Source organism: Salvelinus sp. IW2-2015, linkage group LG16 (genome assembly GCF_002910315.2).
Source record: "Salvelinus sp. IW2-2015 linkage group LG16, ASM291031v2, whole genome shotgun sequence".
Lineage (NCBI taxonomy): Eukaryota > Metazoa > Chordata > Actinopteri > Salmoniformes > Salmonidae > Salvelinus > Salvelinus sp. IW2-2015.
Window position 1 is genome coordinate 11,790,856 of NC_036856.1, and position 24,833 is coordinate 11,815,688.

Here is a 24,833-nt window from a genome sequence, read left to right on the forward strand (position 1 = left end):
TCAAATAGCTCTCTGTGTAGAGTGCCAACTCCACGTAATTGTTGCAGATTGTGGCAAGGGTTTGAATCTCATGAGTTTATTTCCCCCCTTTTGAAATGCAGAATTACTTTTTAGTGTGTTGAGGAGAAGTGTAGCCAAAACCTTGTGAATTAAGATTACGCATACATTTAATGAGGAGCTTCTTGTTGGAGTCCCTCTTGCAGACAGACACGGGCTACTGGCACTGCTACATAAATAATCATCACTTCTATAAACTATATTACATAGATGTTAGTGCTGTGCGATTATTAAAATATCATTTGGTGGCCATTTTGACCTATTTTAAGAAATGCCATTGGTTGGTAACGTTGATAGGCTGATACAGAATTTGTTACAGGAAATAATCACTGCCACCTGCTCAGGTTAGCATAGGGCTAAATGTGTCAGGTTATGTAATGGGAACAGCTAACGTGTAGCGTTTGATCACGTGCAACTACATCAACGATTTTAATTCGCCCGTTTTTAAACTTTTTCTGTTTGCAAGTATGCCTCCAGGGCCTTTGCTTAAAAATAACTTTCAAATGATTGTAGGATAATAGGGATTTCATTGTGTTCCATAAATTGTGAGTAAATTATGGTTTGATACCACTAAGGGAGGAACTGTAGTTTTTGGTTTTTACTGACTAGTATAGGCCTTGAACTTGAAAAACTGTCAAAGCAATGGCTCACTTTTTGCAATACAATACTTTTTTTTTATATATATATTTGAAAGATAATTGCTATTTTGAAATAGACAGAAAACATGATGCTTTATTGTAAAACTAATAAAATATTTTCAACTTAATTAAAATGTGATGTTTCATTATGCTTACATTGTGACATGACTCCCTCTAGTGGTGGTAACATTTTGTTAGCCCAGCCATACACGCATGTCTACCGCGGAGTATTGTGGGTGTCAGTGAGGAAGTAAAATGGCGGACCTGGCAAACGAAGGTAAGGAACTGCTCGTTGGGAAAGATAAACAAATCTAATGAATCACCACAGTGAGTGCATGTAGTTCAGACAGCGACGGGACTGTCAGCAGATGTGCAGGGAATGCTCCGTTTTGCCTGCAGCTCGATGTGGTGGCAGCGGTTTGACTAAACAGCATACGTTAAGAGTCCCGGCCTTTGCTATATTTTACGTGGGGGCGGCAGGCCGGACCGTGTAACACAACCGGGGGAGGGGCAGTTGTCAGTCGTGAAAATATCACATCTGTAGCGAGCGAACTATACCTTCCGATTTAACTGCATTTTGTAAATCTATGTGTGTTCCAATTTTAGAAYTCATGCACATGGAAGCACAAACAATAGATATTTAGGGCTCCGTCTGGGTCACATGGGAAAAACACCGGGTGGAATTTTGCTCTTATCGAATAGCCTTTTTAAACCTCCCACTATCACCATGTAGCTATCTACAGTATGCCGTCTATGGTCAAAACGCCTAAATTAGGTAGTTATCGTTAAAAAACAGTTCACATGTCCCACCCAGCTTGGCTAGTTTTTTTTTTTTGCATGGCCGTGCTGTTTTCAGTCAATTGGTTCTTGTCATTGCTCCATGTTACAGGTGTCTATCCCATTGAGGTACAGCCTACAATGTTGCGAGTTCAATGCATAGCTATACTGTACCAGAAACCTAGATAGCCTAGTTGCGTAACAGGATTTGCAAAGTACTTAGCTAGATGCATTTGAATGAATTACTTTTATACAGTTTCAAATCAATCCAATTTTATATACGTAGAATGATGCCAATACAGAAAGATATCTTATTGAGCATTGCCAGTATTGAACAGTAGTTATCACGGAAATGTGCCATCTACTGAGCTGTACATAGAGCTAAGGCACAGCTGCCGAAAGTTCAAACCTTCAACTGGCTCTTTACTCTGGACTTCTTTTTCTGATTTCACCACCAAAAATAACAATGACTTGCTGTGATAACTTGTCTTCAGTGTATGCTGATTCATTCAATTGTTCATTCAAATGTGTGAGATTTAATGAAAATTTGAAGTCGTGCAGCTATCCCAAAAGTAAGATGCTTAGACGTTATGTGAATATGAGATTAATGCCTGTAGACACTCTTTTGTGTGTGTTTTTTCCCCCTCCAGAATGTCACTGTAGAGGGGTCTTGGAGTTTGTCTGTTTGACAGCTGCTCCATTGAAAGACACTAGAACCCCAATTCCATTTCAACGTAAAACCCCTCTAGCTTTTCTTCTGTGTCCTGGATTCCTTTCTCATTTCGTCCGCTGTTACTTACGATGCGTGAGGTCATAGGAGACGTTCCTGCCTATCACACATCATTAATTTCCAGCATTGTTGAGGACAAAGGTTAGGGGAGATGGATGAGGGGATCTATGCTGAGTAGGTAAGGGACCCAGAAACAACCAGTTTGCACTCAATCTACCTTTAATGAGACACTGTTTTGGTACGAGGTGGATCTTTGTAATTTTTTCCCCTTCCAAATCCTTTTTGCCTCATTGAAAGTAGTTTGGTTGCAAAATTGTGGACTTTTATTTAGTCCACCACCTGAGTTCTGGTGATGTAATTAATAAGCAAGCGTCACCTCACTTATTTTTAGGCCAGCTACTCTCTCATGATAAAGAACTAAGGCTATAGGCTACATGAAGTAGATTGAGTTGCATTGTAGCCTTTACTTTAACTTAACAGACATTCCTCTGTCAATGTTAAGAGACTGAAAGAACTAGCCTAGTCAGAAAGGCTATAGACTACATTTCAAACAAGTATAGACTAGTGTGTAGGCTATATCGAGTGTAACTCGGCATTGTTTCAAATTTAGATTAAATCATGGAAGTGCAGTCTTTGATCCACTTCCTTAATTTGATAGTATAAGTGCCATAGAGCTTATTTTGTGACAAGGCAAATCCATTTATTTTCCTTTAGGTTTTTATAAAAAGGGGTAATGTTTCATTGCCGTATCACAGAGAATAGCAGTGGTGTGGTTGGAGGCATCAGTAAAACACTGTATTAATTCAGAAGTCAAATAATTTTCAGTGTGAATCCACCATCTCTGGCAAGCATTTATGCATGTCTTTCACACCTCGAGGGCACATGAGCAATGCTAAGTCATCACAAAGCCTTGTGCCTCAGCTGGGGATGACTGACCACATAAACCTTCAAGCTACTAGGTCTATATATTGAAAAGCTATTTTTTATATCTGCTTTTACTGTTCAGTGTCAGTAGCTAGCACATTTGCCTGCCCAGCCTTCTAAAACAGGTCATGTCTTTGCCGCCCTTTCGTTCTGAATTTTTCTCCTCTCATGGCCATATCACCTTCACCATAGCTCCTTTAGTTTTGTTTCTATATATTTATTGCCTGATTTATTGGGTCAACCCCAGTGTAGTTTCATCATGTTGACCCGGATCCCTAAAAATGCGAAGCACCCGTAGGCGGTCAAATTATATAAAGTCATACAAACATCCTCGCAATCCGATCCCCTCCACGTGGCTTACCCTAAAAATAGTCAAGGGCAAATTTTAGCAGCAGGGAGTCATTCTAGGGTTGATATCATCCTTCAAATCCATCTGCTGGGGCTGGCAGTCCTCCACTCATCCTACCCGATCACAACTGGCACGTCTCCCTCAGCTGTGGCAGGTAGCAGGCTATTCCAGCTGGACTGGGGTTAGTGGCTAGAGCCTCTTATTCAGGGAAGTCTCATGACTAGAGAGTTCTAGTTATAGCCTGGGGAGAAGATTTACTTGGTCCTGGCTGGGGTACTATCAAAGCTGAGTGGGTACTGACAGTGACAGGGGAGTCTATTTACACTGACTGGGATGCCTGAGCCCTGAGGTTAGTGGTGTTCTGGGGGAGGTGAAGCAAGTGCACATTTCAACAAAACCTGTTACTTTTTCGCCTTGGCCTAACCTGCGGGTCTTTGTCAGCTCTGTAGAATTTAATTTAGGCTTGGGTGGTATCCATATTGTCATACCTTCATACCGACGTTGTGCCATACTGGGATATTCGGTAATACCGGCACTGTTTTCAAACCCCACTGATACTCTGTAATCTGAAGGTTAGCAATGCTAACAAGTACATGTAAAATCCCATAGAGAATCCTGTCTAAATGCTAAAGAGCGCATTGCGAACAGTTTCTGACCTAAACTATACAAGTATTAGCGAACCAAATGCACAACTGCAGAGCATTCAGCACATTTTAGACAGTTAACTCAATAGTTATAAGATATCTAACTGGCAAACATTTAGTTGTGAATTGCATACTGTAATTACACTACATGACCAAAAGTATGTGGACACCTGCTCGTCGAACATCTCATTCCAAAATCATGGGCATTAATATGGAGTTGGTCACCTCTTTCCTTCTGTAACAGCCTCCACTCTTCTGGGAAGGCTTTCCACCAAATGTTGGAACATTGCTGCGGGGACTTGCTTCCATTCAGCCACGAGCATTAGTGAAATCGGGCACTGATGCTGGGTGTTTAGGCCTGGCTCGCAATCAGCGTTCTAATTCATCCCAAAGGTGTTCGATGGAGTTGAGGTCAGGGCTTTGTGCAGGCCAGTCAAGTTCTCCACACCGATCTCAACAAACCATTTCTGTATGGAACTCGCTTCGTAAACGGGGGCATTGTCATGCTTTGTTGCCACAAAGTTGGAAGCACAGATTCGTTTAGAATGTTGTATGCTGTAGTGTTAGGATTTCCCTTCACTAGAAATAGCCCGATCCATGAACCATGAGAAACAGCCCCGTTCCATTATTCCTCCTCCACCAAACTTTACAGTTGGCACTATGCATTGGGTCAGGTAGCGTTCTCATGGCATCTGTCAATCCCAGATTCGTCCGTCGGAATGCCAGATGATGACGCGTGATTCATCACTCCAGAGAACGTGTTTCCACTGCTCCAGAGTCCAATGGCGGCGAGCTTTACACCATTCCAGCCTAAGCTCGGCATTGAGCAAGGTAATCTTAAACTTGTGTGCGGCTGCTCGGCAATGGAAACCCATTTCATGAAGCTCCCGATAAACAGTTATTTTGCTGACGTTGCTTTCAGGGGCAGTTTGGAACTGAGTAGGGAGAGTTGTGTGGCCTACCACTTTGCGGCTGAGCTGTTGTTGCTCCTAGATGTTTTCACTTCGCGATAACAGCACTTAAAGTTGACCGGGGAAGTTATAGCAGGGCAGAAATTGTTGGCATCCTATGACGGTGCCATGTTGAAAGTCACTGAGCTCTTCATTAAGGCGATTGTTTATGGATATTGCATGGATGTGTACTCGATTTTTATACACTTGTCAACAACGGGTYTTGCCAAATCCACTAATTTGAAGGGTGTCCACTGTCCACATACTTTTGTGTTTGTATATTGTAGATCACTAGTGAGTGACTTACAAGGCTCCAGTCTTTCGTCATTGTGTGCTTGTAAACAAACACCACATGACACATGACTGGGGACTACCGTAAGCCTTTTAATAATGTGACAGGTGAAATGAAGAACGCAATGTTCTTTATCTCCTAACGTATTACAAACATTGAATGCGAAGTATTTTACAAAGTAGCTACAAATATTCAAATGGATTAAAAAATCTTCCAAGGAAATAATTTTGATGGTATTGAAAAACCATTCTGTGTCTTTTTCTAAATACCCCGGTATACCGCCCAAGCCTAATTGGTAATATTTGTAATTTAGAAGTACAGAGAAGGCTCCTGAATAGAATTAGAGGGGTTTTATGGACAATGTCAAGAGACGCCATCATAAAGGTTAATCCGTTACAGTGTACGCCTTGTTTATGCCTGGGGTAGGGGTTCTATGAAGCTATATGGAATTGTTTTAAGAAGGTCATACCACGGATCATTTAGCTATTTGATATAGAATTTTAAGACCTCTTGAAGTATCAAAAGAAAAACATATTTGATGAAAAATGTAATTTGGTCTTACTGCTATTAGCCCATACAAAACCATTGAATAACAGATTCACTAAATGGAACAGATGTTTGCGAGAGATGATAAACAGGAAACCCCATTTTTTTATTATAATGTTTTTTATATGTATTTTTGGCACTAAACAGTCAAAAATATACATATGGAATCATGTAGTAACCATAAAAGTGTTAAACAAATCGTAATATATTTAAGATTCTAAAAGGTAGCCAAACTTTGCCTTGATGACAGCTTTGCACACTCTTGGCATTCTCTTAACCAGCTTCATGAGGTAGTCACCTGGAATGAATTTCAATTAACAGGTGTGCCTTGTTAATTTGTGTAATGTCTTTCCTTAATGCGTTTGAGCCAATCCAGTTTTATTGTGACAAGGTAGGGTGGTATACAGAGGATAGCCCTAATTTGGTAAAAGACCAAGTCCATATTATGGCAAGAACAACACAAATAAGTGAAGAGAAACAACAGTCCATCATTACTTTAAGACATGAAGGTCAGTCCATTTGGAAAATGTCAAAAACCATCAAGCGTTATGATGAAACTGGCTCTCATGAGGACCGCAACAGGAACGGAAGACACAGAGTTACCTCTGCTGCAGAGGATACGTTCATTAGAGTACCCAGCCTCAGATTGCAGCCCAAATAAATACTTCACAGAGAGCAAGTAACAGACACAACTCAACATCAACTGTTTAGACGACACTGCATGAATCAGGCCTTCATGGTCGAATTGCTGCAAAGAAAAAACTACTAAAGGATGCCAATAAGAAGAAGAAAAACTTGGTTGTGCCAAGAAAAACAAGCAATGGACTTTAGACCGGTGGAAATCTGTCCTTTGGTTTGGTGAGTCCAAATTTGAGATTCTTGGTTCCAACCGCTGTGTCTTTGTGAGACGCAGAGTAGGTGACCAGCATGGCTACCACAGCATTCTGCAACGATACGCCATCCCATCTGGTTTGTGCTTAGTGGGACTATCATTTGTTTTTCAACAGAAGGACCAACCACACCTCCAGGCTGTTTAAGGGCTATTTAACCAAGAAGGAGAGTGATGGAATGCTGCATCAGATTACCTGGCCTCCACAATCACCCGACCTCACCCCAATTGAGATGGTTTGGTATGAGTTGGACCGGAAAGTGAAGGAAAAGCAGCCAACAAGTGCTCAGCATATGTGGGAACTCCTTCAAGACTGTTGGGAAAGCATTCCAGGTGAAGCTGGTTGAGAGAATGCCAAGCGTGTGCAAAGCTTTCATCAAGGCAAAGGGTGGCTACTTTGAAGAATCTCAAATATAAAATATATTTTGATTTGTTTATCACTTTTGGTTACTACATGATTCCATGTGTTATTTCATTGTTTTTATGTCTTCACTATTATTCTACAATGTAGAAAATAGTAAAAAATAATGAAAACCCTTGAATGAGTAGGTGTGTCCAAACTTTTGACTGGCACTGTATACTTCCTTTCATTTTTTTCAACTTGTACCGGGGGACCTTCGACTAGATTTTAGATTTTGAGTGGATTTTCCCTTTAAGCTTTTGCCCGAAGATGTGCGAAATTGTATCTTCAACAGTGACATCTGATTTCTCTTGCAGAGAAGCCTGCCATAGCCCCACCTGTGTTTGTGTTCCAGGAAGATAAAGCACAGAAGGTGAGACACTCTTTTCACACCTCTGCTGAAAATTGAAACAGTGTGACTGCACACTATGTGTTAGACTTGACTTCACACTGGCTGGATAATTCACTCAGTTTCCTGTGTCTGACTGTCTGTTTCTTCCTCTATCTCTCTCTTTTTCTGTCATACCCATAACAGAGATCAGCAGAAGGGTCCAGTGCTGAGGATGGAGAAGGTAAGGAGGAGGAGGATAACCTAGCAGGTTATGGTTCTTTGGAAAATTGACATGTCTATCTTATGTTACTGTATTGTAGTTACTTTGCTAATCTTTGCTGATTCTATCTCCTCCAGACTCTGATAAAGATGAGAGTAGTTACTGTCCCCCGGCCAAGAGAGAAAGAACATCATCACTAACACAGTTCCCACCCGCACATTCAGGTAATTGTACGTTTTGTTTCATTAAAATATTATTTTGTTAGTGTGTAGAGAAAGGGTCTGTACTCATGTTATTTCTCATTGTCTGTTGCAGTTTCTAAGAACAATGTGTTCATGCCATCCAGTTTCTGTCAGTCCCCGACAGGAAATAATTCAGATTCAGAACCTGGTGAGTTCATGAATAGTTGTCTTAAGATCTCCTTTTCAATTTACTTGGTATTTGCATGATAAGGAGAACGACCCTTGAAGAATCGTGACAAGAATGGTTTGCTTTTTCTCCTTAATCAAAGTTCTGGCCTAACTTCCATCTCATATTCCCTCTCTTTCTCCATCTTTCTCTGATGTCAACAGAGGAGAAGACGGTTGGATTCCGCTTGAAGCCTCCCACCCTGATCCATGGACAGGCTCCTCGTGCAGGTGGCTGCTCTCTCCTGTCAATTTCAGAGTGGCTTTATTGTCCATTGAGTGAAATATGAAATGTGTTTCGGTGGTTTCAGCACACAGGCTCAGTCACAAAAGCAATGTACAAAACATCACAATAAGTTGGAAAGATGACCCTTGTTTGTCTGGCATTGGTCTGTCCAGAGCCTTATATTTAGGCCAAGTATAATGTGTTGCAGGTGTCCCGAGCCAGAAGCCCAAGGAGCAGCAGCGCAGCGTACTACGACCCGCAGTACTGCAGGCCCCTCCGCCTAGCAAATCACTAACCCTGACCGGTAAGTACACTGAGTGAGGAAAGCTTAACCTCAAAGTCTTCAGATCCTCTCAGACAAACAGCTCTGCTACTTCGTTCTGTTCTGCGATGGCCATTCTCCTCCAGCTTTCTTTCTTCTCAATGTGCTTGGACAAAACATCTGAAGGGGAAAGAAATCTAGCCATTTCTGGAATTTCCCTGACTCTCCTCTTGTGGTCCTCATAGGTTTGAACAGTGGTACGAATGGAGTGAACAGATCGTCCGAGGGTCTGCCAGTAACCCAGAACAACACAGAGAACTGTGATGGCTCCACAGACAATATGGCCAAGTCACAGGTAAGCTGAGAGGTCAAAGGGTGCCACGCTAGCTACATGTTTCCTGATTGGAAGGGCTCCACAGTGGCCTATAATAACCTATATAGTTATCAAGCTTCTAAAAACAACAAAGAACACAACAGGACACAAGGAAGGTTTTATTCTTGGACATTCAGCATGGAATTTCCATGAATGTGTCTCGCTGCTCTCATCTTTCAAGGAGAAGAAAAGCGAGAGCGATGAGAGCAGGAATGGAGAGAGAACAGATCCTCCTGTGGAATCCACATTTGTATTTGGTCAGAATGTCAAAGACAGAGCCAAGGTGACTTGAATAGTTAACTAAAGTGCATGTCATATGGAATACATTTGAAAGATGCTCTGGGCTTTGCCTCATACCTAACAACACCCCATTGAGGTGTGGGTAAATCAAATGATGAACTGGGTAGTTCTGGCCCTGAATGCTGATTTGGCTGACAGCCGTGGTATATCAGACCTTATACCATGGGTATGACAAAACATGTATTTTTACTGCTCTAATTACGTTGGTAAACAGTTTATAATAGCAATAAGACACCTCAGGGGTTTGTGGCATATGGCCAATATAAGGGCTGTATTCAGGCAGAACAGCCCTTAGCCGCGGTATATTGGTCGCAAACCACACTTCCTCGGGCCTTATTGTTTAAATATAGCAGCCTCTTGTGGCCTTGCATGCTTTATTACGTGAGTTTTATGTTCTTTTTGTTATTATTTGTCTGATCATTACCTTTTTTCCCCCCATTCGTCTAGGTTGAGGGAAGCAGTGAAAAGAAAGTCTGTCTGTCAGCAGAATCAGGGGAAACCAATTATTTCCTACAGTACAGAAGCACTCCCGGGTTAGTCTCTCTTGGATTCTGGCTCCAATGGATATGATCAGTTATCACTTTTATTAGGCTAATACTTTATCACAATTTTGTAATCTTATTAAAATAACATCCTTTCCGCTGTATGTTTTCCACCCAGCTTACAGGAGGCTGAGAACAACACCGACGACGGTGCTAAGTTTGTGTTTGGACAGAACATGTCGGATCGTGTCCTGGTGAGACGTGTTGTTTTGTGAGGCTAATCTACTCATCTGTTATCTCTGTAGTTTTTCTAGCGTTTGTTCCCCTGCCAACTAAAGACAGGATCCACAAAGTTGTGTTAAAGCATGTTGTATTACATTGTTGTTTTGCAGAGTCCGCTGAAATGTGAGCCGTCAGCAGAGAGCAGCAGAGATCCCCCTGCCACCCCGCCATGTGAGCCACCCTCACTGGACAGCAGCCCCGACAAAGGTGGGCAGAGAAAATAACATACTGCATATTAAAAAATATGTAATTCATGTTACTAAGCCCATATAATAATGGCAATCCAAGAAAGGAGACACAGGCTTATTTTCAGGTGTCCAAAGTGTCCTCCTTGTTTGCTGTTAATTTTCAAATGGGTTTGTGGTTCTCTTTGCAGATACCAATGTGACAGAGTCTTTGGAGGAGTCGGCAGCAGCCTACACCAAAGCCACAGCCAAGAAGTGCTTGTTAGAGAAGGTAGAGGTCAGAACTGGAGAGGAGTCGGAGAGTAATGTACTACAGGTATGCACAAGCTCTAGTTGTTAGTTCTTCAATTTTAGTGTATTTATAGTAACGTTCAATTTACTTCACCAGGACATTTAGCAATTGTTGATGTAAGGTTACCCACAGTAGTTTTGTGTTTACATGTCACCTCAGACAGGGTTGGAAATAGGCTGAAATCGCCCATGATCACTCATCTGACAATGGAATGTTTTTTTTCTTTTTTTCTCAGGTCCAATGCAAGTTGTTTGTTTTTGACAAAGCATCCCAGTCTTGGGTGGAGAGAGGCAGAGGACTACTGAGGCTTAATGATATGGCCTCCACGGAGGAGGGATCGTTACAGTCCAGGCTAGGTACAGTCATTGCAGTGGCATAACACTTGAATCAATCATGTCAAAACGCAATCCTGTTTGAATGTATTACATTGGTTATTATATGCATTGTGTATGACCTGAATTTGTGCTGTTTTGGCCCTGTAGTGATGAGGACCCAGGGCAGTTTGCGTCTGATCCTCAACACCAAACTGTGGCCTCAAATGCAGACGGACAAAGCCAGCGAGAAGAGCGTCCGCATCACAGCCATGGACACTGAGGACCAGGGGGTCAAGGTCTTCCTCATATCGGTACGAGTAAGACCACATTACTTATTACATAGTAATTACTAAGGATGCGCACGGTTATTGGAATATCCCAATATGCGAACGGACGTTAGTGTGCGATTACTTGAGTGTTCATCTTAGGAGAAAAAAATTGTTGACCTATTTTAACAATGAAAAAGCTTTGTCTAAATAAATGTATCCATTTGACATTTTTATCTACAAGGATATACCATGACATTTGAAATTCTTAATTTAATAAAACAAACTTTTGAATGTTGTATTTTGAATGGTACTTTGAGCTACTGCTGCGCATTTATCCCTCCAGGCTGCCCTGACATAGGTATGCTATTTTCCCCACTTCAAGTAGCTATCACAGGCGCTCGCCTAATAGAGTTTCCACAATATCTGACATAGATCAATGCAAAACACTAACCAGAACCTTTTTGTAACAGAATAAGTACTATCGTGGTGAAAATCATACTTCTTATCTCTGTTGCTGCAAGCCAAACTTTTGGAGAAAAGCAGATATCCGCTGTTTACTTCTGCCATGTGCATTTGCGTCATTCAGAAAGGTCCAAGATAAAATAAAACATTTAAATCTTTGAATTTCTGAATTCCCAGTTATCAATCAAAATGTCATATTATTTGAATAGTAAAATATTTTGCCCATCCCTAGTAATTACACGGTAATAGATTAGTTGAGTATATCTAACACTGCCAGGACATTCTGCATAGTACTGATGTGTTAGTTATGTGTCTGTTCCAGGCGAGCTCTAAGGACACGGGTCAGCTGTACGCAGCGCTGCATCACCGTATCCTGGCACTGCGGAGCCGCTCAGACCAGGAGCCAGAGCCCCGGGTCCCCATTCCAGACAGCCACATCCCTCACCCCCAGTCTAACGAGGAGGATAGTGATGAGGACGAATCGCTCACACCCACTGCCAACATCACAGGTAAACTATAGATCCCTTTTAGTCTAACTGTTACCCTAACTGATCTAATCACCCCAAACGGATCTGAAGACCTGTCGTGAACATTCTTACACAGGGACACTGAAAGTCAATCTTAAATGAATCATTGTTTGTCAGCGCGCTGGAGAGGTTCCAACAAACTTGAACGCCTGTCAGGGAGCTCTAACGGGGCAGTCCCGTTAGTTCCCTTACATACTTATATTTGCATGATTTAGCTTATTCATCATTCATAATTAATGTTTGCTTAAGTCATGTGACGACCAATACTGGGTCATGCATTTGACTGTCCAATACATCACGAGGCTTCTTCTCTCTAAGCTGAGACCTTGAAACTGAGATATCCCTTTCTCTAAACAATGTTCAAAATCAAATCAAATGTTATTTGTCACATGCGCCAAATACAACAGACCTTACAGTGAAATGCTTACTTACAAGCCCTTAACCAACAATGCAGTTTTAAGAAAAATAAGTGTTAAGTATTTACTAAAATAAACTGAAGTAAAAAAAGACAAGAAAATAGAAAAATAACAAATAATTAAAGAGCAACAATAAAATAACTGTAACGAGGCTATATACAGGGGCTACTGGTACAGAGTCTATGTGCGGGGGCACAGGTTAGTCGAGTTAATTGAGGTAACATGTACATGTAGGTAAAGTGACTATGCATAGATAATAAACAGAGCGTAGCAGCAGTGTAAAAATGGGGGTGAGGGGGGAGGTCAATGCAAATAGTCTGGGTAGCCATTTTGATTAGCTGTTCAGGAGTCTTATGGCTTGGGAGTAGAAGCTGTTAAGAACCCTTTTGGACCAAGACTTGGCGCTCCTGTACCACTTGCCGTGCGGTAGCACAGAGAGCAGTCTATGACTAGTGTGGATGGAGTCTTTGGCAATTTTTAGGGCCTTTTTCTGACACCGCCTGGTATAGAGGTCCTGGATGGCAGGATGCTTGGCCCCAGTGATGTACTGGGCCACACACACTACCCTCTGTAGTGCCTTGCTGTCAGAGATCGAGCAGTTGTCATACCAGGTGGTGATGCAACCAGTCAGGATGGTGTAGTTGTAGAACTTTTTGAGGATCTGACGACCCATGCCAAATCTTTTCAGGCTCTTGAGGGGGAATAGGCGTTGTCGTGCCCTCTTCACGGCTGTCTTGGTGTGTTTGGACCATGATAGTTTGTTGGTGATGTGGACACTAAGGAACTTGAAGCTCTCCACCTGCTCCACTACAGCCCTATCGATGAGAATGGGGGAGTGCTCAGTCCTCCTTTTCCTGGAATCCACGATCATCTCCTTTGTCTTGATCACYTTGTGGGAGAGGTTGTTATCCTTGCACCACACTACCAGGTCTCTGACCTCCCTATAGGCTGTGTCGTTGGCAAACTTAATGATGGTGTTGGAGTCGTGCTTGGCTATGCAGTCATGGGTGAGCAGGGAGTATAGGAGGGGACTGAGCACCCACCCCTGAGGGGCTCCCGTATTGAGAATCAGCTTGGCAGATGTGTTGTTACCTACTCTTACCAGCTGGCGGCGGCCCGTCAGGAAMTCCAGGATCGAGTTGCAGAGGGAGATGTTTAGTCCCAGGGTCCTTAGCTTAGTGATGAGCTTTGAGGGTACTATGGTGTTGAAAGCTGAGCTGTTGTCAATAACTAGCATTCTCACATAGGAGTGCCTTTTATCCAGGTGGGAAAGGGCAGTGTGGAGTGCAATAGAGATTGCATCATCTGTGGATCTCTTGAGGCAGTATGCAAATTGGAGTGGGTCTAGGGTTTCTGGGATAATGGTGTTGATGTGACCCATGACCAGCCTTTCAAAGCACTTCATGGCTACAGACGTGAGTGCTACAGGTCGGTAGTCATTTAGGCAGGTTACCTTAGTGTTCTTGGGCACAGGGTCTATGGTGATCTGCTTGAAACATGTTGGTATTACAGACTCGGTCAGGGACAGGTTGAAGATGTCAGTGAAGACACTTGCCAGTTGGTCAGCGCATGCTCGGAGTGCATGTCCTGGTAATCCGTCTGGCCCTTTAGCCTTGTGAATGGTGACCTGTTTAAAGGTCTTACTCACATCGGCTATGGAGAGCATTATCACGCAGTCATCCGGAACAGCTGGTGCTCTCACGCATGCTTCAGTGTTGCTTGCCTCGAAGCGCTCATAGAAGTAATTGAGCTCGTCTGGTAGGCTCGTGTCACTGGGCAGCTTGCGGCTGTGCTTCCCTTTGTAGTCTGTAATAGTTTTCAAACCCTGCTACATCCGACGAGAGTCGGAGCCGGGGTAGTAGGATTCAATCTTAGTCCTGTATTGACGCTTTGCCTGTTTGATGGTTCATCGGAGGGTATAGTGGGATTTAGAAATTGATAAATAGAAAAGCACAAACATTCAATTTCCATCCTCTTATCACTTGTGTGATAAAAATCATTACATTTTAATGTAAGCATTAGATTTAAGCTTCTATCAAAAGGTTCTATGAAATTACATCATAATAAATCATAATAAAGGTTATACTTCTATTAACTACATCATTATAATAAATCCTAATAAAGCTTGTTAAAAAGAAAAATGCTTTTGCAACTTCTTTGCAATAAGGAATTGAGACAAAGCTCGAGAAGTTTCAAGTGTTTAATACCAAAGATACAGTCAGCTGAGTGCATGCATTTAGAAAGTTCACAACACATTTTATACTCTTCCCCCCTCTTGTAGGTGTCACCTCCCCAGCAATACATTTTATGACCTCAATGAGTTTCCCCCTGGCTCCCCTGTGGAATGTCCATGGTGCTCTCTCTGTTTAGCTAGATGTCAGAATCACACCCCGTCCATCTTCTGTTCCGGGCCTGATCCTAGGCAATTTCCTCTTGTCTGATTAGGTCAACATTTCTAAATTAGCATACACACAGTTTCATGGCCTAAAATCCATTAATATTCACAGTAATCATTCACTAAACAGGATACAAACTAACTACAGTTTAACATGAAACATGTTACATTTTGACAGAATCCATCAAGCTCAAATCTACTATCAAAAGGTTATAATCAACTGAAGTGAGTATCAAAAATACACACATACACAAGGGAGCTGTAGATTCAGAGGTGAAAAAATATCTCAATGTTAATCATTATTTCCATATCTCTTACCACAATCGGGTTGGATTGACCCATGTTTTTCTAACTGTCCCTGGGACATCGACTTAATCAAAATATAAAACCCTGTTTAACAATTCTGCTAAACCCTTCAAAGGTTGGTCCTGGCTCATTAGCTCAGTGTTTACATAATGGAAACAGGTTAAGGGTTTAGATGACCTTACCCTCAACTTGTTAAACGAAAACAACCTTCAATCATTACTCATCTACAGGGGGAATGGGAGCTCTTCCAGAGTTGTCAGTTCATTAGTTTCACCATCCTCTGGAGGAGCGTAAAACATGATAGCTGCTAAAATCTTACCAGCCAGAGAGGCACAGATCGTCTTACAGCATGTTAACAAAAGATAGTCAATAGCCTCTGTTTTGCAGAGCCCAATTACACAATTATTTTAGCAATGCCAATTTTCTCTACGTCTCTAGAGATCTCCCAAATTTGGTCTAGGGCACATGCATATTGACTTTCACAGGGAAGCGAGAGAACACATGTTATAACAGTTTCACATCAACCTTGATAAGAATGAGATTGGGGCAAAGTTAGCACAAGCTACAATCTAGTGGCTCTCCTCACAATTTAAGGGCATAGCTCTGTCRCTAGAAGCCTTTCCAAATCATAATTATAACTATTGATAAAGAATCCAACCCAAATTTAGAATGACAGTACTTATTGCTTCACGTTGGTTCTATCGCTTTAATTTAAGACCCTCAACTTAGCACACGCTGATACTGGCAGAATGTACATTGACATACAGTATATTCATCTTATATTTCTAGCATTAACTTTTCTCATCACTTGTGGTAATGACAGATTGGTGTTTCTTCATGTTCTTTTTCAGAAAGTGTTTCAGTTCGTCCTTTTAACAGGACATGTTCAAAGTGGACAGCCCTTGATAATGTTTGTCACCACAGTCCTTTACAGTCCATTATGTCTTGTCCATTTTCCTACCAGTACACCAGCAAGTTTGCACGGGATCTCTCTCCATGCTCACTCCATGTGGACTCTTGTTGCACTCCTGAGAGAAAAGGCAGTTGATAGCTTCATCTGGATGCTGTTTACAGGTTGCTGGCTCAGACTCAGGTCTCAAGGTAGTGGTGAAGGACCATATTGAATGCCATTTTCACCATTACTTCAGCCAGTTAGGGGGGGGTGAGGTTCACTCTGTTCTTGGTCAAATTATCCCTTCCATGTGTCTAGACACCATCTGTGGTCACCTTCGCCATAACCTCGAAAGGACAGACCAGAACAACAGTTTAGTTTAGGCTATTTCTGAATCAGGAAATCCAGKCAAATTATTAACTGTATGACAAATTATTACTACTAGCTGATTCTTAATACAGATTTCTAAAACAAATGTCAAAGAGAATAACAACACACAGTTGAAACCATTTTTTAAAATCCAAATTGGTTTATTCACCCCTATCATCTTGGTGATCTCACTGCAGAGTTACAGGTCAGGGAGTTGAGGGCTAATCCTTAGGGAGAAATCCCGACCATCCAGCAGACCCAATCTGGAGAGATTATTTTATTGAAGCAAGACAAAAAAAAAGAAATAAAATAAAACGACAACAGCAATACACATCCCTTGATGTGGGGGAAAATTCAATCCATTTGGAGTAACTGTCAACCATTACCAACATTTTTTTTTTCATATTACAGGCACGAATGTGAAGGCATCAATACATCAATTTGTATATTTACTTAAGGGCCCTAGGGGACTGGTAATTTCCTCTTTTGGATACATGAGTCACATCGTGATTCATCCGTCCAAATAAACAACACTGCCTGTTAAATCAAAAATAAACAAAAAAGAAAAGAAAAAAGAGCATCCTCATCAAAAAAGCTGACTAGCATAGCCTAGCCTAACGCGACAGGGATATCATATAATATAATTTTCATGAAATCACAAGTCCAATACAGCAAATGAAAGATAAACATCTTGTGAATCCAGCCATCCAGCCATCATTTCCGATTTTTAAAATGTTTTACAGCGAAAACACTATGTATTTCTATTAGCTAACCACAATAGCAAAAGACAAAAAAGACAATAGCAAAATACATTTTTCTACCGCATAGGTAGCTATCACAAAACCGACCAAATAGAGATATAATTAATCACTAACCAAGAAACAACTTCATCAGATGACAGTCTTATAACATGTTATACAATAAATTTATGTTTTGTTCGAAAATMTGCAAATCTGAGGTATAAATCATAGTTTTACGTTGCAGCTACCATCAAAAATATCACCAAAGCAGCCAGAATAATTACAGAGAGCAACGTGAAATACCTAAATACTCATCATAAAACATTTATGAAAAATACATGGTGTACAGCAAATGAAAGATAAACATCTTGTGAATCCAGCCAATATTTCCGATTTTTTAAGTGTTTTACAGCGAAAACACAATATAGCATTATATTAGCTTACCACAATAGCCAAACACACAAATGCATTTATTAGCAGCAAAAGGTAGCGATCGCAAAAACCAGCAAAAGATATAAAATTAATCACTAACCTTGGACAACTTCATCAGATGACAGTCTTATAACATCAGGTTATACAATACACTTATGTTTTGTTCGAAAATGTGCATATTTAGAGCTGCAACCCGTGGTTATACATTGCGAAAATGTAGCATCGATTCCCCAGAATGTCAGGAGATATTTTGGACACTCACCTAATCTGACCAAAGAACTCATCATAAACTTTACTAAAAAATACATGTTGGATAGCAAGGTAAGCTGAAAGATACACTGGTTCTTAATGCAACCGCCGTGTTAGATTTTTAATAATAACTTTACGATAACAAACAGCTTACGTTATAGCGAGACAGCGCCCGCCAAAAACGCTAGATAATAGAAATAACATTTTCCACAGAAATACGAAATAACATCATAAATTGTTCTTACTTTTGCTGAGCTTCCATCAGAATCTTGTACAAGGAGTCCTTTGTCCAGAATAAATCGTTGTTTGGTTTATTTATTTATTAAAACTCCAAAAGTCCCATTAAACTTTGAATAAACTGATGAAACTCGGTTGAAAAAACCTACTTTATGATGTTTTTCTAATATGTATCAAATAAAAACAAAGCCGGAGATATTAGCCGTGTATACCGAACGCTTATCATAAGACAACATGGAGGTACTTCCCGCGCCTAGGTAGAGAAAGGAAATTCTGGACACGTCATTCCAAGAGCTCTTGTTCAGATCAAGCTAGACACCCCATTCCACCTTCCACTGCCTGTTGACATCTAGTGGAAGGCGTATGCAGTGCATGCAAATCCATAAATATAAGGCAATTGAATAGGCAGGCCCTGGAACAGAGCATCGTTTTCAGATTTTTCACTTCCAGTCTGGAAGTTTGCTGCAAAATGAGTTCTGTTTTACTCACAGATATAATTCAAACAGTTTTAGAAACTTGAGTGTTTTCTATCCAATAGTAATAATAATATGCATATTGTACAATCTAGAATAGAGTACGAGGCAGTTTAATTTGGGCACGATTTTTTACAAAGTGGAAACAGCGCCCCCATATTGACAAGAAGTTAACAGAAAATCATGTTCAACTTAATTGGTTCTATTTATAGTTTTTTTTTTGTTGTTAGGGGTAAGTCAAGTCCCGTACAATGCTTTAACCTTATCATAACTCAAATGATCCATAAAGGGACCACTCTGAACATTTCGCAGAATACTTTTTACACCACTTATGTASGTCTAGGTGTGGGTGTGCAAGTTATATATMATTATTTTTTCTATTGTTACTTCATCAGATCTCTAGCAACCCATTAAACAAATATTATGTTACTTTATCTCTAATAACCCATTATACATTTGTTACATCACAAGTTCCTCCTCTACACTAGTGTTATATTCATACAGGGGTTTAAATATTCACTATTGTCCTATTTAACAGCTTATTCGGGAATAACACTCTCCTTTCATATCTCCACACACATAATAACATTATACCATCAAACTCCACGGATGGGTCATGTTATCCTCAGACATGTCTCATTAGTAACAAGGATAACATGTTATCTTCGTTACTAATGAGACATGTTATCTAATGAGACATGTTATTATGTTATCCTCGTCACTACTGCGACATGTTACCTATGAGATTTATGAGACATGTTATCCTCTACCTGTAGATCCAACAGCGGTGGTGGACAGAATCCTAGATAACGTTACAGATCAAAAAACTGGTTGGGGCATTCATTCACCTCTTTCACACATGAGCTAGTCCCCTGACAGCTCTCATTCACTCAATAATTTATAGCTATATTTCAATCTCAATCTTGTTATGCAAATTTCAATCAGCTTGATATCCACATTTCAATCTTATGATCCTTATTCCAGTCTTAATAGTAATAATTTAAGTCCATGTATTATCCACATTTCAATCAGCCAATTTTCAGTCAGCTTAATATGGCATATCTCAGAATCATACTTTTACATCCATATTCACTTATTACTATTCCCAAACACACCCCATGTACATCTTCAAAGATTCTTTTGTCGTTACTTGCTATGCACCATATGTATCTTCAATGGTTCTCTTGTCGCTACTTGCTATACATATAAATAACACCCTGTATTCAATAATACCTTGCTATTTCGTAGTGGCGGTAGACGTTTCTTATAAATGCCTACAGACAGCTGTCAGCGGGGCATTCCATGATATTGTTAGCCCTCACTCTAGTCTTCTCATAAAACTAGTGAATAGTCTTCTCTCTACAAGATTATGGGTACCTTTTTATGGGTTTCTCGCCTTGATTTCATTCATTTTTCTCTCTCACTTTTATACATTTTTTATTCACTTACTGAAATCAGTTGCCATCCGTCAATTGTTGGCCGATGATGTGTCTCCTCCTGGGCAGCTCACAGTAAGGGTCTGGTCTGGGTGGGTCTCGTCATCTTTAGGTCAGACGGGAATTTCCCTCGCGCTTCATAAAATGCGCCACCGATTTCCTCGCAGACCCCCACTGGAAAGCGAGGCTTCTTCTCTCTAAGCTGAGACCTTGAAACTGAGAGAGCCCTTTCTCTAAACAAGTTTCTCGGCATACTGCCAAATTCGTTCAATCAGTCACTTGCATGAACACAGAAATTGGTTTATAGAAAAGCCCAAACAAAACAATTTCCACCACACCTCTTACTGTGATTTATTCAAAAAGTGAATTGATGATATCTGGACAAAATGATTGTCCAAAAGTGTTATTTGTTGTTCCAAGGAAGTGATCTGTGAGACCCCTATCGATGGTCCATAAAAGTAATCTCGGGGATCAAAAAGGTCGCCTGGACATGCCCCCTAACTGTCAAACAAACATATTTGAAAGTCCAAGTAAGTGATCTTGGACACCCCCACTGATGTGCCAAATAAGTTATCTGGGGGTCCAAGGAAGTTATCTGGGCATCTTTGAATGGGACTTTTGTACTTTTTCATTGGATGTTGTCAATTGTCTTGGATTTTGTCTTATTTTTTCAAGCTACATCTGGCCCATTCAAAAAGTCCAAGAATGTAATTTAAAACAACAGTCCAATGGCAATCACTCACCAGGCCTGTCTCTCCTCTCCCCAGAGGGTCCAGAGGTCCAGGCCAGCGGGAGTGGGTCCTCATAGCGCCTGCCCCCCTCCACACGCTGCAGTCGGGACCCCTACAGGCACCTCCACGGACACCTCAGTCCAGCATTTCCCCAATGGTCAGAGGTCACAGTGGAGTTCCAGGAAGGATCCTATGCAGGTGCTACTAACTTAACTCTGTGCAGTTCAGTCTCTCTGCATTCGCAGTATATCCGGGATGGATGGTCTTTCTGTTTGTTTTTTATTTTAGTTTTTTTAACCTATAGAACTGAAAAATATATATTTTTTTGAGTTTGTGAATTGTCGCTCATCATATTGATGAGTGAGACGTTGCAAGACGGAATGAGAAAGCAGTTTTCTTCTCTCGCCGATGTAAGTACATTCTAAAGAGCTTGCCGTTAAAAGTGGGACCTCTTTATCCACCTTGCAAGAAAACAGACCTCAGGCACTTCAAATCCAGTGGGGCTTGTATTTTGTTCAGAGAGGTAAAGATCTAGTTGCCTAGCAAATAATTGTTTATAAAGTATTTTTTATTTCACTGAGTTGTCTGTCATTGAAGAGTGTCTGAACTCTCACTTCAAGTTTTATTTTGTATTTTAAGTCCGTCGATACCTCCTTTGGCCACTTAGTTTTTTAGTCTGTAGTCTACATTAGAAATTATTTTTGACCACAAATCATTTGAAATATAAGCCCTTGTGCAAACACCTGCTTTGACGTGAATGATTTAATAAAGAATTCCATTTAATAATGGAGTTGACCTGTGTTCATTATTATGATGATTATTATTATTGGTAGTTGATATATCGACTTTGATTTTGAAGTTCATTCGAAAATGAACCCATTTTGCAAATAAGCTAGTTGGATTTGATAGTTTTACAGCAGGTTTTTTCCCATGATCTCAAAGTTTTCCATAAATATAGATGTTAGATTTGTTTGTTTCAAAAAGATAAAACATTTTTAGATGGATCTGAAAAGATATCTTCCCAAATATATATATTGAATAAACCAATTCTATTAGTTGTTTACAATTGTTTATTTAGTTTGCTTTAAATAAGTTACACAGACATTGTTTATAACAACCTCGTTCATTGCAAACATATTTTACCTATGTTTTTTCACACCATGAGAAAGGTCAATATAATAACTTCTAGGTTTGGGTGTTGGCAGTTGGTTTTTCCGAAAATGTCGTTATTTGCATCTATCCTAAATGGGTTTGACCTCAAAACCCTACAAAATGCACATATACTCTCAGAACAACTAATGCTGCCATTTTAATTCAAAGAGCTATAGGCATTGGAACAGGTGGTTCTACARGCACATGAATGGAAGACTACAAGTACATTGTTTCTCACCAATAGTCTGGTGCTGAGCCCTCTTTATTCCTCTGTTAATCGGTGGCTTTGGTTTGGTGTATTTAAAACGGATCCCCTACGAGAATAGATGACTGCAGTTATATTTCCTTCAGTGAAGTGTGGCTCCTCTTGTTTTAAGCCTTTCTTCATATAAGTGGAATTAGTCATATCTCTAAACTGTTGTATTATAGTGTGATCCTTTTTCATGTACTATAAGCCTTTCATGTGAAAATATGTATTTTTAACACAAAAAAAGCACACTAAGAAAACTGGAGAGAAAAAAAAACAAAAAAAACAGGCAAGTAGGAAATGTTTTTGGTTAAAATGTATAATTCCCGTAATGTATATTATTGAGCAGCCTTTAAGTGTAAAAAAAATAAAAAGGATGCCCCTCCTTATTTTGTACTCTTCTTCACCGTTGTCTGTAGAAACCTCACCATGTAGTGTGCTCTGTACGTTTGTGTTCTCTCCATTCTTCACATTCTGCTTATGTAGCGACAAACATAGGACTATTCCTCCGGACATGGGGCTCAGACATGAATGTATGGCATCTTGGGTCTGTATAAAGAGCCAGGGGCCGACGTTCTTCAGCACTTTTCCTTCTCTGTTATATTTCTCCCATCAATATGAATTTTTAAATGTTCGTAAATGCAAATTAACTTGGGCTGTCCGTTAATAAAATGGCAAAAGGTGGTCAATGATGAAGTGTTGAATGTTGTTTACATTGGGGTTGTTGATGGTTATTTGATGGGGAGTGACTGTAAGACAGAAACACTTTTGTTCATGTTATATTTTTGTTGCTGTATTGTTTGTCATGTCTGCTAGTGTCCCTCAAAATGTCTACCTGTTTTCTGTTTTAAGTTAGGTGTAGTTCCATAACCTGGTGCTWTTTTGTTGCCGTTCCTATCACTATACAAGTCAATGTTGATATTCCTTAGAATTATATCAAAACAGTACATCTTTGAATGGAAGTCAAGTGGTCAAGATGTTCTGAAACTTTAGTTGACATGACGAGCCCTATTGTACAAGAACACCTGTCCCATACTGTGTCTGTGACTGGAATATGTTTTCATAATAATGTCATCTGCATTGGCTTCTAAACATGTCATCCATTTCAATACATTAGCTGATAGTTCACAGTAGTGGCTTTGCTCTTTATTTTGATTAGTCCAATACAACGGAGATGTGGTCATAGAGTAGGTGCGCCAGAGATGCGTAAGCGATCAGGAGGGGTCCATAATAGGCTAATGAAATGAACAGAAAAAGCTGTATTGTTTCCCACTTGTGGGATAGGCTTTTTAACCAGCTATCCTCTAGAGACATGTAAAGATGGACCATACCCATCGGGAGAGGTGCTTGTCATTGAGGAACACTAGAATAGCTACATGTCTCTTTTCAACAATGCCCACGTCGTTACCAGTCATTTTGATATCGATCACCCAGTATGTGTGGAACAAGGGCAAAGATGCAGTCATATCATAGCAATAGATAGGCTAAAAAGGTCATAGCATCGTCATAGCAATTCTCCATTCAGGCAACACACAGCAGTACTGTACCATTCAGCTCTGTTATGTGTATCACAGAAAGACCACTTTCAATCTCCTCCTCCTCTCTGATATCTTGTACGGCTGTCAGAGCATCCACTCTCTGCAGTATGTTTTTAACGAATCTCTAATACATTAACTGGAAGGGAGGCATCATTCTAATAACCTTAGTATAGTGCCGTCAAATGTTATTGACACATTTTAGCCTTTTGGACTTTTCTTTGATTTCTCCTTGAAGGTTTTGAGGATAACAAAGACGGTAATTGTCAACATGTTCCCCTCCCTTCCACCGCCCTATAGACATGTAAGAGATGAGGGACCAGGACATGACTCATTGCTGAGTGACATTGGGCTGGAGAACCACAGCATTGCAGTGAGTCATTTTAGTGGTCTGGACTTACTCAAGGAAGGCAAGGAAACATGTGGCATAGACGTGTTTACGACACTGCTGTCCGTCACCAAACCATAGAGGTCTGTCCACCAGTCCAAACAAACCACAGGGATGCTAAAAGGTCTGGGTGGGGAACCCTCAGTCCAGGGATGGGCAACTCCGGACCTGGAGAGCTGCAGTGAGTGCAGGCATTAGAGACTTTTGGTTATTTGCACATAATGATTTACAATAAAATTGAAGAAGGAATAGAATAAGCCRTGAACACTGGTGAAACAAAAGCCTGTACAGATCTCCATGAATGGAGTTGCCCACCACTGCCCCAGTCCCTTTCCCTGAAATGTATTGTTGAGCCTACTGTCTTGCCAGYTTCAACAATCATCATGTTATTTTTTGCTTTGAGCTTTAATATAAAATGGCTACAAAAAGAGGCAAAAAATAATAATCACTTGTTATGAAAAAAAAAAAAGTATGTAAAGTTGTCATATCAAATGTATTTCAGAATTACATTAAAACTTTTAACAGAAAGCAAAACTTGTCTTCATGGTTTACTGAGTTTTCTAAAGATTTTGTATTTGGACTGGTCAGATAGCTTTGGTGGGATTCCTCACGAAACTAGAACAAAACAAGACCCTGACTTATTGGATTTTAAAATGTAAACCATAGAAGGATCCCATTGGTATCTTATACCATAATTGACTAATCAT

General features: G+C 40.4%; 1 protein-coding gene and 1 long non-coding RNA gene across 4 annotated transcripts; one reads left to right on the forward strand and one right to left on the reverse strand.

Annotated features, from left to right (window-relative positions):
* The first annotated feature begins 879 nt into the window (after nucleotides 1–879).
* LOC111975839 (ran-binding protein 3) lies at nucleotides 880–22,895 on the forward strand. 3 transcript variants are annotated; one of them, XM_024004473.2, is made up of 17 exons: nucleotides 880–972; nucleotides 7,514–7,569; nucleotides 7,732–7,768; nucleotides 7,885–7,971; nucleotides 8,063–8,137; nucleotides 8,320–8,385; nucleotides 8,589–8,684; nucleotides 8,888–8,997; nucleotides 9,197–9,298; nucleotides 9,763–9,848; nucleotides 9,976–10,051; nucleotides 10,190–10,286; nucleotides 10,456–10,580; nucleotides 10,792–10,912; nucleotides 11,039–11,181; nucleotides 11,924–12,110; nucleotides 20,841–22,895. In XM_024004473.2, the coding sequence occupies exons 1-17, from the start codon at nucleotides 951–953 to the stop codon at nucleotides 20,879–20,881; spliced, it is 1,527 nt and encodes a 508-aa protein (XP_023860241.1). In that variant the 5' UTR covers nucleotides 880–950; the 3' UTR covers nucleotides 20,882–22,895. The 3 variants fall into 3 exon arrangements, with proteins under 3 accessions (XP_023860241.1, XP_023860240.1, XP_023860243.1); XM_024004472.2 differs by lacking the exon at nucleotides 880–972 and adding an exon at nucleotides 4,854–4,950; XM_024004475.2 differs by lacking the exons at nucleotides 880–972; nucleotides 9,197–9,298 and adding an exon at nucleotides 4,857–4,950.
* LOC111975840 (uncharacterized) lies at nucleotides 14,693–20,363 on the reverse strand. Its single transcript, XR_002878871.2, has 3 exons — nucleotides 20,087–20,363; nucleotides 16,676–16,769; nucleotides 14,693–16,484 (listed from the first exon to the last, which is right to left on the reverse strand). It is a non-coding gene; the product is annotated as an uncharacterized lncRNA (long non-coding RNA).
* Nucleotides 22,896–24,833: the final 1,938 nt, after the last annotated feature.